Below are 13109 nucleotides of genomic sequence, written 5' to 3'. Positions count from 1 at the left end.
TTTGAGGTCATGATAGAAGCAACCACTCTTTTATTTGTACTGATAAATACACTGGTTTTTTTCTTTTTCTTTTTTTCCTCTCTGCCTATCATCTTGTAATATACTGTTAAGAAAGTAAAGCAAGGTACAGAAATACGTGAAGAGATTGTTCCCATTGTGTAAAACGAGATGTGTATGTACATGTATATACTTTAATAAGAATAGAATATTAGCCAGGCGTATGGCTCACACCTATAATCCCAGCACTTTGGGAGGCTGAGGCAAGTGAATCACTTGAGGTCAGGAGTTTGAGACCAACCTGACCAATACGGTGAAACCCCGTCTCTACTAAAAATACAAAAATTAGCCAGACGTGGTGGCATGCACCTGTAGTCCCAGCTACTCGCGACGCTGAGACAAGAGAATTGCTTGAACCTGGGAGGCGGAGGTTGCAGTGAGCCGAGATCGCGCCATTGCACTCCAGCCTGGGTGACAGAGCGAGACTCCGTCTCAAAAAAAAAAAGAAATTTCTGGATGGAGACACAATGAATTGGTAACTCATGTCTGGGGAATGGAACTGGGAATCAGAGTGGAAGAACTTTTCATCATTTATCCTTCATGTTGTTTGAATTTTTTTTTTTTTTTTTTTTTTTTTTTTTGAGGCGGAGTCTCGCTCTGTCGCCCGGACTGGAGTGCAGTGGCCAGATCTCAGCTCACTGCAAGCTCCGCCTCCCGGGTTTACGCCATTCTCCTGCCTCAGCCTCCCGAGTAGCTGGGACTACAGGCGCCCGCCACCTCGCCTGGCTAGTTTTTGTATTTTTAGTAGAGACGGGGTTTCACCGTGTTAGCCAGGATGGTCTCGATCTCCTGACCTCGTGATCCGCCCGTCTCGGCCTCCCAAAGTGCTGGGATTACAGGCTTGAGCCACCGCGCCTGGCCGTTGTTTGAATTTTTAACCATGTGCACATACTACTTTTTCAAAAACTTTATTGAAATGTTTAAAAATAAAAATATCATGAAGTCACAAAAGCTCTAAACCAGTGAAGACTACACATTACAGAGGGCGTGATCCTGAACATCCCTACAAAGAGAAACTTTTTTTTTCAGGTAGGGAAGAATTTACTTTCTTTTTTTTTTTTTTTTTTTTTTTTTGAGACAGTCTCACTCTGTCCCCCAGGCTGGAGTGTGGTGGTGCGATCTCAGCTCACTGCCAGCTCCGCCTCCCGGGTTCACGCCATTCTTCTGCCTCTGCCTCCAGAGTAGCTGGGACTACAAGCGTGCACCACCACGCCCGGCTAATTTTTTTGTACTTTTAGTAGAGACGGAGTTTCACCATGTTAGCCAGGATGGTCTTGATCTCCTGATGTCGTGATCCACCCGTCTTAGCCTCCCAAAGTGCTGGGATTACAGGTATGAGCTACCGCGCCCGGCCGAATTTACTTTCCAATTAAGAATTTTGGGCTGGACACAATGCCTCACACTTGTAATCCCTGCACTTTCTGAGGCTAAGGTGGGAGCATCACTTGAACCCAGGAGTTTGAAACCAGCCTGAGAAACATAGAGAAATCTCATCTCTACTAAAAATAAAAATAAAAATATTTGTTGTGTGTGGTGCTGTGTGCCTGTAGTCCCAGCTACTTGGGAGGCTGAGACAGAAGGATAGCTTGAACCCAGAATTTCAAGGTTGCAGTGAGCTGTGATCTGACTCCAGCCTGCGGGGCAGAGTGAAACACTATCTCAAAAACAAAATAAAAACTTTAGAGAATTTTCATACTTTGTTTACTTTTGTGTTGTTTTTTGTTTTGTTTTGGTTTGGTTTGGTTTGGTTTTTTGTTTTTTTTGAGACAGGGTCTTGCTCTGTTGCCCAAGCTGAAGTGCAGTGGTGTGATTAGCTCACTATAACCTCAAACTCCTGTGCTCAGGGGATCCTTCTGCCTAAGCCGCCTCAGTAGCTGGCACGTGCCACCATGCCTGGATAATTTTTGTATTTTTTATAGAGACGGGAGTTTCACCATGTTGCCCAGTCTGGTCTCCAACTCCTGAGCTCAAGCAGTCCAGCCACCTCAGCCTTCCAAAGTGCTGTGATTACAGTCAGGACCCACCGTACCTGGCTTTTATTTTTTAATGGAAGAAACTGAGTTTTCTTTTAACTTTTTTATTTGTTCGTTTTTAGACGGAGTTTCACTCTGTCACCCAGGCTGGAGTGCAGTGGTGCAGTCTTGGCTCACTGTAGCCTCCGCCTCATGGGTTTAAGTGATTCTCCTGCCTCAGGCTCCCAAGTAGCTGGGACTACAGGCGTTCACCACCACACTCAGCTAATTTTTTTTTTTTTTTTTTTCCGTATTTTTAGCAGAGACAGGGTTTCACCATGTTGGCCAGACTGGTCTCGAACTGCTGACCTCAGGTGATCCTCCTGTCTTGGCCTCCCAAAGTGCTGGGATTACAGGCATGAGCCACCTGCACCCAGCCCATTTGTTTTATTTTTATTTATTTATTTATTTACTTACTTATTTATTTATTTTTTGAGACGGAGTCTCGCTCTGCCACCCAGGCTGGAGTGCTGTAGCATGATCTCAGCTCACTGCAAGCTCTGCCTCCCGAGTTCATGCCATTCTCCTGCCTTAGCCTCCCGAGTAGCTGGAACTACAGGCGCCCACCACCACACCCTGCTAATTTTTTTGTTTTTGTATTTTTAGTAGAGAAGGGGTTTCACCGTGTTAGCTAGGAGATGGATGGTCTCCATCTCCTGACCTCGTGATCCGCCCGCCTCAGCCTCCCACAGTGCTGGGATTACAGGCTTGAGCCACCATGCATGCCCCGTTTGTTTTATTTGTAAGTGCGCTGATTTTGAAGTCAGATGTACCAAAGTTGAGATCCTGATTGTTCCAGTTAGTAGACCTTGGGCAAACTACATAATCCCTGAAGTGTTACTTACCTAAGACTTAGAGAGGCTAAGGTCATACATGTTATAAAGGGCAGAACCAGAATTTCAGCCTAAGTCCATCTAACTCCAAAACCCAGTGCTCTTAGTGCTGTGTCCATTAATAAAACTTAGCAGAAGTGGACCACTTAACAGAGTATGGTAGTCTCTTCAAGCTGCCACCCCAAAACACCACAGGCTAGGCAACTTATACAATAAATTTATTTCTCACAGTTCTGGAGGCCAGGAGTCCAAGATCAAGACACCAGTAGAGCCAGTTTCTGGTGAGGCCTCTTGCCCAGCCTGCACACATCGCCTTCTCACTGTGCCCTTTGCGTGGTCATTTCTTTGTGCACACAGAGAGAAAGGGTTGTCTCTTCCTCTTAGAACGACACTAGTCTGGGAGGCTGAGGCAGGAGAATGGCGTAAACCCGGGAGGCGGAGCTTGCAGTGAGCTGAGATCTGGCCACTGCACTCCAGTCCGGGCGACAGAGCAAGACTCCGCCTCAAAAAAAAAAAAAAAAACGACACTAGTCTTTACGGTAGAAAAGAAGGTTCACAGTTAACATTTATAACATTATTTAATGTATTTACAAAATTGTAATAAAAACTCTTACTTTATTAGAGCATTAGTTTGGATGAATTCAAGTCATTTTGCCATTTTACAACCCAGTTGGAAGACTTTGCTATTGCCATGCAAATGTTCAGTTTAGCTCATCGTCCTGTCAGACTAGGTAAGTTATATGAAAAACCATTTGATTTTTATCATCTATAAACAGTTTTCGTATATTCTCCAACTAAATACTACCAATCAAGGAACAAATTATAAGTAAAAATAATTGATTGACCTTTTAATTCAGTTTGATTATTCTAGATTTAGAATACCAGTACTCCAATTTAATGGTTGCTTTCTATACTTTTATTTTCTCATTCTCCTAAAAAGAAGAAGGCCGGGCATGGTGGCTCATGCCTGTAATCCCAGCAGTTTGGGAGGCTGAGGTGGGCGGATCACAAGGTCAGGAGTTCAAGATCAGCCTGGCCAACATGGTGAAACCCCTGTCTCTACTAAAAATACAAAAATTAGCCAGGCGTGGTGGTGGGCGCCTGTAATCCCAGCTACTTGGGAGGCTGCGGCATGAGAATCGCTTGAATCCGCGAGACGGAGGTTGCAGTGAACCAGGATGGCACCATTGCACTCCAACCTGGGCAATGAGCAAGACTTCGTATCAAAAAAAAAAAAAAAAAAAAAAAAGAAGGAAGAAGTATTTTAATATATGTCTAGAGCACTGATTAAATTAAAATAGCTGACTTATGATGCAGTGATTCTCATGACATTCCTCAACTTATGATTTGAGTATTTTCTTCATGGGTATTTTTGTTTTTGTTTTACTTCCCAAATAATAAAAATTTGGATTTGCTTTTACTTCTCAAATAATGAAAATTTAGATTAATTTCACTTAGACTATTTCACATAGCTGATAAGTTGTTTTATATGTGTTTGTTTTTTAGCCGAGTTTAAGAGAGCTGTGAAAGTAGCAACAGGACAAGAACTCTCAAACAATATTTTGGACACCGTCTTCAAGATCTTTGATTTGGACGGTGATGAATGTCTTAGTCATGAAGAGTTTCTTGGGGTGTTAAAAAACAGAATGCATCGAGGTTTATGGGTAACAGATTTTTTTACATGATGTTTACATTATATATCATTAACTGCATGATATTAAACCTAGAATTTTGGCACTTATACAGTCTTTAAATGGAGTTTTCATCACTTACAAAAAGATTATAAGCTGTAACGGAAATACAGAAATATATTTTATGTATGAGATTAAACATCTTTGCTTTTTAAAAAATAATCTGAATCTAATAAGAAATCACCATTTAAAGTTACCATGAGCTAACATTGCACCACTGCACTCTAGCCTGTGCAACAGAGCAAGCCCTTGTCTCTAAAAAAAAAACAACAATTTTTAAAAAAGGAAATTACTATTCAGAAATGTAGCCTAGCTGGACATGGTGGCGGACATCTGTAATCCCAGCACATTGTGGGAGGCTGAGCCAGGTGGATCACTTGAAGCCAAGAGTTCGAGACCAGCTTGGGTTGTATCACGAGACTCTGTTTCTACAAAAAAAGGGGGAAAAATAATCATAGCCTAGGGTTTGACTAACTACATATAATTTGTAATTAGATATATGTAAATTCAAATCCCAGCTCAACTGTTTAACTGTCTAGTCTTGCAAAGCCACTTAATTTTTTTTAGTCTTAGATTCTTTATCCATACCATGAGGAAACTAATGTACCAGAAAGCATTATTGTGAGAATTTAATGTAAAATACTTAGTATAGTGGCTGAGATTATGAAGTAAATTTCACTATTAGCATTATTCACTCAAAGTCACATGTGAGTCTGTACTTGTGGGACAAAACAAATTCAGATTTTTGTTCAGATTAGAATGTGCTAGAAGCACTCTCAGAAAAGAAGTCGGCCAGGGGAAGACTAGGGTCCAAAGGGAATCTACATGGTTGGTAGGTAGGCAAGAAGAAAGGAAGGAGAGAGAGAGAGAGAGAGTATAGTACTATTCATGAAAATAAAGCTATTTACAACTTAGAAAAGCAATTCCATTTCCTGCAACAAACATAACAGGGAAAAATAATAAATATGATTTTCATTAGCAAACGTATTAATATTTTATAAGCTTATCAGTTATCCAACACCCCATAAATGTATTCCTGGAAAGTAAGCCAGTCTTTACAGTTCACAATTGAGTGTACCTGGGAGTCTCTTTGCCCTTTCTCAGAAGACATTAAAAAGAAAAGCTGTGAATCAGTCATAGGAAAAAGAACATATATAATCTGGAGTAGAATTTTGCTTCCACTTGGCTAATTTTCATCAATGCTGTGCTCCTGTGGTCACCCGGATCCAAGTATTTCCAAACCTTGACCTTTTCATTTTGTTGAGAGAAGTAGTAATCCACATGTATTTTTAGCTAACAAAACAGTTACATGAATTAGATTATTTCTTGAAGCTTTTCATCAAATATTTTGTGACCTATATATTTTTTTAATTTTAGCCAATGTTAAAGCTTTAGGCTTATAATTGTATTCCACATAGCTAAATAAAGTTCACCAGAAAAAAAGGGAAAGATTATAAAACATTATAAAAGGAAAACATTATAATTAAATTTTAAAGCCAGTATGTGAGAGAAGATGGCCCAAAGTCTTCATTACCCTCTTAGAGAAGAAACTCCATTAATGTGTGCTGAGTCTGGTTCCACTCCCTAGTTACCTTTAGCGTAGTCACATTCACTTTTTGTCTTTCACCCTCATTTTACAATTCTATTGTGATCATCTTTTACAACATAATTCATCCTCAACTACTTTTGGAGGAATGTGCGAAGGAAATAAGCAGTAATGTAAAGTACACATGAAATCATGTTTAACCTTGAAGACAGTGATTCTTGATTTTTACTTTTGGTTAACAGGTGCCACAACATCAGAGTATACAAGAATACTGGAAGTGTGTGAAGAAAGAAAGCATTAAAGGAGTAAAAGAAGTCTGGAAACAAGCCGGAAAAGGTCTTTTTTAATAAAAGATATAATAGTGTGGCAATTATATTGTTCCAAATGTCAAAATCTGTGATATTTTGGAAGTACTAGCTGTTTATCTTCCTAAGTCTTCATTGATATTCTGTGTGATATAAGCATGTCTTGTACTTGCTTTCTGATTCATAATTTTATTAAAGAACTTAGTAGAAAGAAAAGTAAGTATAAAAATAGATACTGGATTCTGTCAAAAGGCCTAGATTTGAAATAGTGTTTTGTACTTCGGTAAGATGGAAAGCTTAGTGATTCACTGATTTCTTAGACACTCTAATAATGATATGCTTTCTGGAAGGATAAAACAAATACATACGGGAAAAAGTACTTGAGACCAAGGCCAGCATCAATTCCAGACATCCTCATGTTCCTAATAGGCTAAATGAAGTTAACAACTTACTTGAGATTTTTCTCATCTGTACCTTATATATCTCATAAATTTATTGTGTATTTTATGTCAGTAGCTTAGCTGTTTATTGTCTTTAAAATAACATGTAAATTTCAATGTTCTATCTGGAAGCAGAATAAAATATTTACATAGATACAAAAAAATACTGAGGTGCTTTTTATTTTACATGTGTTTTTAAAACTACTTTAAAAAATTGTAGGCCGGGCGCAGTGGCTCAAGCCTGTAATCCCAGCACTTTGGGAGGCCGAGACGGGCGGATCACGAGGTCAGGAGATCGAGACCATCCTGGCTAACACGGTGAAACCCCGTCTCTACTAAAAATACAAAAATACTAGCCGGGCGAGGTGGCGGGCGCCTGTAGTCCCAGCTACTCGGGAGGCTGAGGCAGGAGAATGGCGTAAACCCAGGAGGCGGAGCTTGCAGTGAGCTGAGATCCGGCCACTGCACTCCAGTCCGGGCGACAGAGCGAGACTCCGCCTCAAAAAAAAAAAAAAAAAAAAATTGTAAATACTCTCATCCCTTGCCAACTGTAGAGACAATGGAAAAAGAAACCGCAGTGGCCACACACAATAAGGAAGATACACTTTGCAAAAATTGTTTGGAAAAGGCACAAATAGGAATGGGTCCAGCCCACAACAAGCAAAAACAAGCAATCCCTGAGGAGTAGAATTAGATTCCAGAGTTACTACAATATAATGCTCAGAATAACCAGTTCTCAACAAAAAAATTATAAAACATGTAAAGCAACAGGAAAATATGATCCATTCACAGGATATGAAGAATTTCACAGAAACCATACCTAAAGAAGACCAGACTTTGGAATTATTAGTCAAAGATGTTAAATCAATTGTTGTAAGTATGTTCAATATGTTTTCTAAAGGAAACCATGAATAAACACTAATAGAAATCAGAAAAACAATGAACAAAATGAAAATATAAATAAAGAGACAGAAATTATAAAAAGGAGCCAAGGCTGGGCGCGGTGGCTCAAGCCTGTAATCCCAGCACTTTGGGAGGCCGAGACGGGCGGATCATGAGGTCAGGAGATCGAGACCATCCTGGCTAACATGGTGAAACCCCGTCTCTACTAAAAAATACAAAAAACTAGCCGGGCGTGGTGGCGGGTGCCTGTAGTCCCAGCTACTTGGGAGGCTGAGGCAGGAGAATGGCGTGAACCCGGGAGGCAGAGCTTGCAGTGAGCTGAGATCTGGCCACTGCACTCCAGCCTGGGCGACAGAGCAAGACTCCATCTCAAAAAATAAAAAAATAATAATAAAAAGGAGCCAAACAAATTCTGGAGCTGAAATCTGCAATAAGTGAAATGAAAAATGCAATAAAGGGATTCAGCAGCAAGTTTGAACAAGGAAAAGAGAGGACTGGCAAAATTGAAGATAAGACATTGAAAATTACCCAGTCTAAGGAAAAGAAAGAAAGAGTGAAGAAAAATGAAGAGAGCCTGAGGAACCTATGGGACCTCATCAAGCGTACCAAATACACATTATAGGAGTCCCAGAAGGAGAAGACATAGAGAAAGGAGCAGCAAAATATTTGAAGAAATAATAGCTGTCAAATTCCCAAATCTGATTACAAATATGAATGTATACATCTAAGAAGCTCAATGAACTCCAAGCAGGAAAACTTCGAAGAGATGCACACTGAGACATATAGTCAAATTATCAACTCCCATAGACAAAAAGGTAATTTTGAAAGCATCAAATAGAAGTAACTCGTGGCCGGGTGCAGTGGCTCACGCCTGTAATCCCAGCACTTTAGGAGGCCAAGGCAGGTGGATCATGAGGTCAGGAGATTGAGACCATCCTGGCTAACACAGTGAAACCCCATCTCTACTGACAAAAAATTAGCCAGGTGTGGTGGCAGGCGCCTGTAGTCCCAGCTTCTTGGGAGGCTGAGGCAGGAGAATGGCCAGAACCTGGGAGGCAGAACTTGCAGTGAGCCAAGATCGCACCATTGCACTCCAGCCTGGGCGACAGAGTGAGACTCCGTGTCAAAAAAAAAAAAAAATGGCTCATGCATGTGTAAGAGACCTTCAATAAGCATGACAGTTTCTCTCCAGAAACCATGGAGGCCAAAAGGCACTGGATGACATATTTAAAGTCTTGAAAGAAAAAGACTGTCAACCAAGAACTCTATATACACAGCAAAACTATCCTTCAAGAATGAAGGAGAAATTAAGATATATCCAGATTTAAAAGACTGAGTCTTATTACCAGTATCTGCCCTACAAGAAATGCTAGCCGGGCACGGTGGCTCAAGCCTGTAATCCCAGCACTTTGGGAGGCCGAGACGGGCGGATCACAAGGTCAGGAGATCGAGACCATCCTGGCTAACACGGTGAAACCCCGTCTCTACTAAAAAATACAAAAAACTAGCCGGGCGAGGTGGCGGGCGCCTGTAGTCCCAGCTACTCGGGAGGCTGAGGCGGGAGAATGGCGTGAACCCGGGAGGCGGGGCTTGCAGTGAGCTGAGATCCGGCCACTGCACTCCAGCCTGGGTGGCAGAGCAAGACTCCGTCTCAAAAAAAAAAAAAAAAAAGAAATGCTAAAGGGAGTGCTTCAGGCTGAAATGAAAGGACAATAGACAGTAATTCAAAGACAGAAGAAAAAAATACTACTAAAGGTAACTTCATAAGTATATATAAAAACCATTGGGCCACAAATATGTGGAAATTAACAACACAACCAATGCCTCAAAGAAAAGGGAAATGAGAACGTATTTATTGAGACAAATAAAAATGAAAACACAACAGCAAAACTATGAGATGCAGTGAAAGCAGTGCTAAGAGGGAAATTTTTTTTTTTATTTTTGAGACAAAGTCTCGCTCTTGTCCCCCAGGCTGGAGTGCAATGGTGTGATCTCAGCTCACTGCAACCTCCGCCTCCCAGGTTCAAGCAGTTCTCCTGCCTCAGCCTCCCGAGTAGCTGGGATTACAGTCACCTGCCACCACGCCTGGCTAGTTTTTGTATTTTTAGTAGAGACGGGGTTTCACCATGTTGGCCAGGCTGGTCTCGAACTCCTGACCTCAGGTGATCCGCCCGCCTTGGCCTCCCAAAGTGCTGGGATTACAGGCCTAAGCCACCACACCCAGCCTTAAGAGAGAAATTAATAGCTGTAAATGTTTACATTTAAAAAGAACAATAATCTCAAATTAACAACTTAACTTTACACCTTAAGGAACCAAAAAAAAGAGGAAATGAAATCCAAAGATAGAAGGAAAGAAATAAAGAAAACCTAAACTGTCTTTTCATGTATTGACAAAGGCTCCTTATGGACAAGTTTGAGAGTTAAAAACTCCAGGCTGGGTGCGGTGGCTCACACTTGTAATCCCAGAACTTTGGGAGGCCAAGGTGGGTGGATCACCTGAGGTGGGGAGTTCAAGACCAGCCTGACCAACATGGAGAAACCTCGTCTCTACTAAAAGTACAAAATTAGCCAGGCGTGGTGGCACATGCCTGTAATCCCAGCTATTTGGGAGGCTGAGGCAGAAGAATCGCTTGAACCTGGGAGGCGGAGGTTGCGGTGAGCAGAGATTGTGCCATTGCACGCCAGCCTGGGCAACAAGAGCAACAACAACAACAACAAAATCCAGAAGGCCCCAACATGGTAGCTCACGCCTGTAATCCCAGCACTTTGGGCAGCTGAGGCGGGAGTATCACTTGAGGTCAGGAGTTCAAGACCAGCCTGGCCAACATGGGGAAACACCCCGTCTCTACTAAAAATACAGAAATTAGCTGGGTGTGATGGCTTATGCCTGTAATCCCAGCTACTCAGGAGGCCGAGGCAGGAAAATCTCTTGAACCTATGAGGTAGAGGTTGCAGTGAGCCGAGATCACACCACTGCACTCCAGCCTGGGTGCCAGAGTGAAACTCCATCTCAGAAAAAAACAAAGTGAACAACAACAACAAAACTCTACAGGAAGCCATGCTTGGTGTATGAACCTATAGTCCCAGCTACTCAGGAGGCTGATGTGGGATGATCCCTTGAGCCTTGGCATTCAAGGCTGCAGTGTGCTTTGATAGTACCTGTGATAGCTACTGCACCCTAGCCAGGGCAATATAGCAAGAGCCAATCTCTAAAAAAATAATAATAAATAAATAAAAGACCAGGCGTGATGGTTCATGCCTCTAATCCCAGCACCTGGGAGGCCGAGGTGGACAGATCAGTTGAGGCTGGGAGTTCGAGACCAGCCTATTAAATTAATGGTAAACAAACCACAGATCCAGGAAGCTCAGAGAACACCGAACAGAACAAATACCATAAAATCTATGCTCAGGCATATTATATTCAAGCTTCAGAAAATCCAAGACAATGGGGAACTCTTGAAAAAAGCCAGAGGGGAGAGAAATAACCTCTAGGGGAACAAGCTTAAGAATAAATTACATTGAATAGTTGCAGTGAGCTGAGATCAAACCACTGCTCTCCAGCCTGGGTGACAGAGCCAGAGTCTGTCAAAAAAAAAAAAAAAGGAAAGAGTAAAAAAAGAGAAAGAGAAAGAAGGAAAAGAAAAGAAAGAGAATTATAAAGTACCTGTATACCCTTGAAGTGGTATAGTGTTATTTGAAGGAGGACATGAACCCCCGTCTCTATGAAAAATTAAAAATAAAATAAATTAGCCAGGCATAGTGATGCATACCTACAGCCCTAGTCACCCAAGAGGCTGAGGCCGGAGGATCGCTTGAGCCCAGGAGTTTAAGGCTGCAGTGAGCTATGATTGCACTACTGCACTCCAGCCTGGGTGACAGAAACCCTGTCCCCTCCACCTCCCCTCACCAAAAAAAAAAAAAAAAAAAAAAAAGACATGGGTTAGTTTTAAATGTATATTGCAAACTCGAGGGCAACCACCAAAACAGTAAATAACTTATTTTCAAAGGTTCCCATAATAATAAAATACAAACCGTCACCAAGGTCTCAAGGTTCTTCGTGCCCCTGCCCGTGACTCTCCCAACCTCACCTTCTCTCCTTCCCCTTCTTGCTCAACCACTATGGCCATCTTGTTACCCCTGGAACCCCTCAAGCTCTCTCCTGCCTCCAAGTCTTTGCCTTGCTATTCACCTGGCCTATAATCTTCCAACTCTGGATGTTTCACAGGACTCACCCCTATACATCATTCAGGTCTTTCCTCAGTTATCCTTAATGCAAAAGACCATCACGGGGACACTTCCGGTGTTTCAAGAGGCCTGAGCCAGCCAAGTCCGCTCCCTCCTTGAAGAAGGGGTCCAAGAAGGCGGTGACCAAGGCCCAGAAGGATGGCAAGAAGCGCAAGCGCAGCCGCAAGGAGAGCTACTCTGTGTATGTGTACAAGGTGTTGAAGCAGGTTCACCCCGACACCCACATCTCTTCCAAGGCCATTCGTTAGTGACATCGTTGAGTGCATCACGGGCGAGGCTTCCCGCCTGGCGCATTACAACAAGCGCTCCATCATCACCTCCAGGGAGATCCAGTCTGCTGTGTGCCTGCTGCTGCCCCGCGAGCTGGCCAAGCACGCCGTGTCCGAGAGCACCAAGGCCGTCACCAACTACACCAGCTCCAGGTAAACTTGCCAAGAGGAGACAACAGCCTTTAGATATATCTTTTCCAACAGTCGTCACTGCTGGACAGTGCTTTATCTTACAAATCAATGAAAATGAGTGATCCTAGAAGAAGATAAATGGATGTATTTTAAACAATCAAGGAAGGACCAATATACACCTGGCTAAGAAAAATTAGCTCGTTTTTTTCTGGGTATGAAACAATTAAAATGTTCTTCATAGAAATTTATAAAAAGACAAAAAATAACTCCTGGTATCGCCTATGCTTTTTATATGTATATCATGTATATTCATATTCATATATACATATATCTCATCATGTATCTCATATATGTAAAATAAATTTAGGTGTCATGCTATATATATTTAGATAACAATATGCTTAGAAACAATTTTTAATGGATGCATAATTTATGAATATATTGATATGTAATTACTATTTCATCATTGACTATTTCAATTGATTCCCATTTCTATGCATCATACAGCTCACACATCTTTGTACATAAATCTTTGTTCAAATATTATTTCCTAAGTATAGACTACATGAAGTGGAAATACTAAATCAAAAGTGAAAAACATTTTCTAAGGTCCTTGACATACACATTGCCAAATTGCTATTCAGGATCATGCCAATTTATAATCCCAACATAATAT

At 41.7% G+C, this 13109-nt stretch overlaps 1 protein-coding gene and 1 pseudogene across 3 annotated transcripts in view; both read left to right on the top strand.

The window, feature by feature from the left end:
• The window catches only part of MICU2 (mitochondrial calcium uptake 2), a 110910-nt gene extending 103862 nt beyond the window's left edge, over nt 1–7048 (top strand). For all 3 annotated transcript variants that reach the window (XM_010353213.2, XM_030922145.1, XM_030922146.1), the window contains 3 exons: nt 3525–3633; nt 4409–4566; nt 6382–7048. In XM_010353213.2, the coding sequence (XP_010351515.1) occupies nt 3525–3633; nt 4409–4566; nt 6382–6486 (372 nt within the window). In that variant the 3' untranslated portion in view covers nt 6487–7048. The remainder of the gene's footprint in view (nt 1–3524; nt 3634–4408; nt 4567–6381) is intronic.
• Nucleotides 7049–12058: 5010 nt separating this feature from the next.
• Nucleotides 12059–12610, top strand: LOC104654184 (annotated as a pseudogene).
• Nucleotides 12611–13109: the final 499 nt, after the last annotated feature.

Source organism: Rhinopithecus roxellana, chromosome 18 (assembly GCF_007565055.1).
Source record: "Rhinopithecus roxellana isolate Shanxi Qingling chromosome 18, ASM756505v1, whole genome shotgun sequence".
NCBI lineage: Eukaryota > Metazoa > Chordata > Mammalia > Primates > Cercopithecidae > Rhinopithecus > Rhinopithecus roxellana.
The sequence above is the reverse complement of the archived record's forward strand: the minus strand, read 5'-3'. Positions and strand labels throughout refer to the sequence as shown.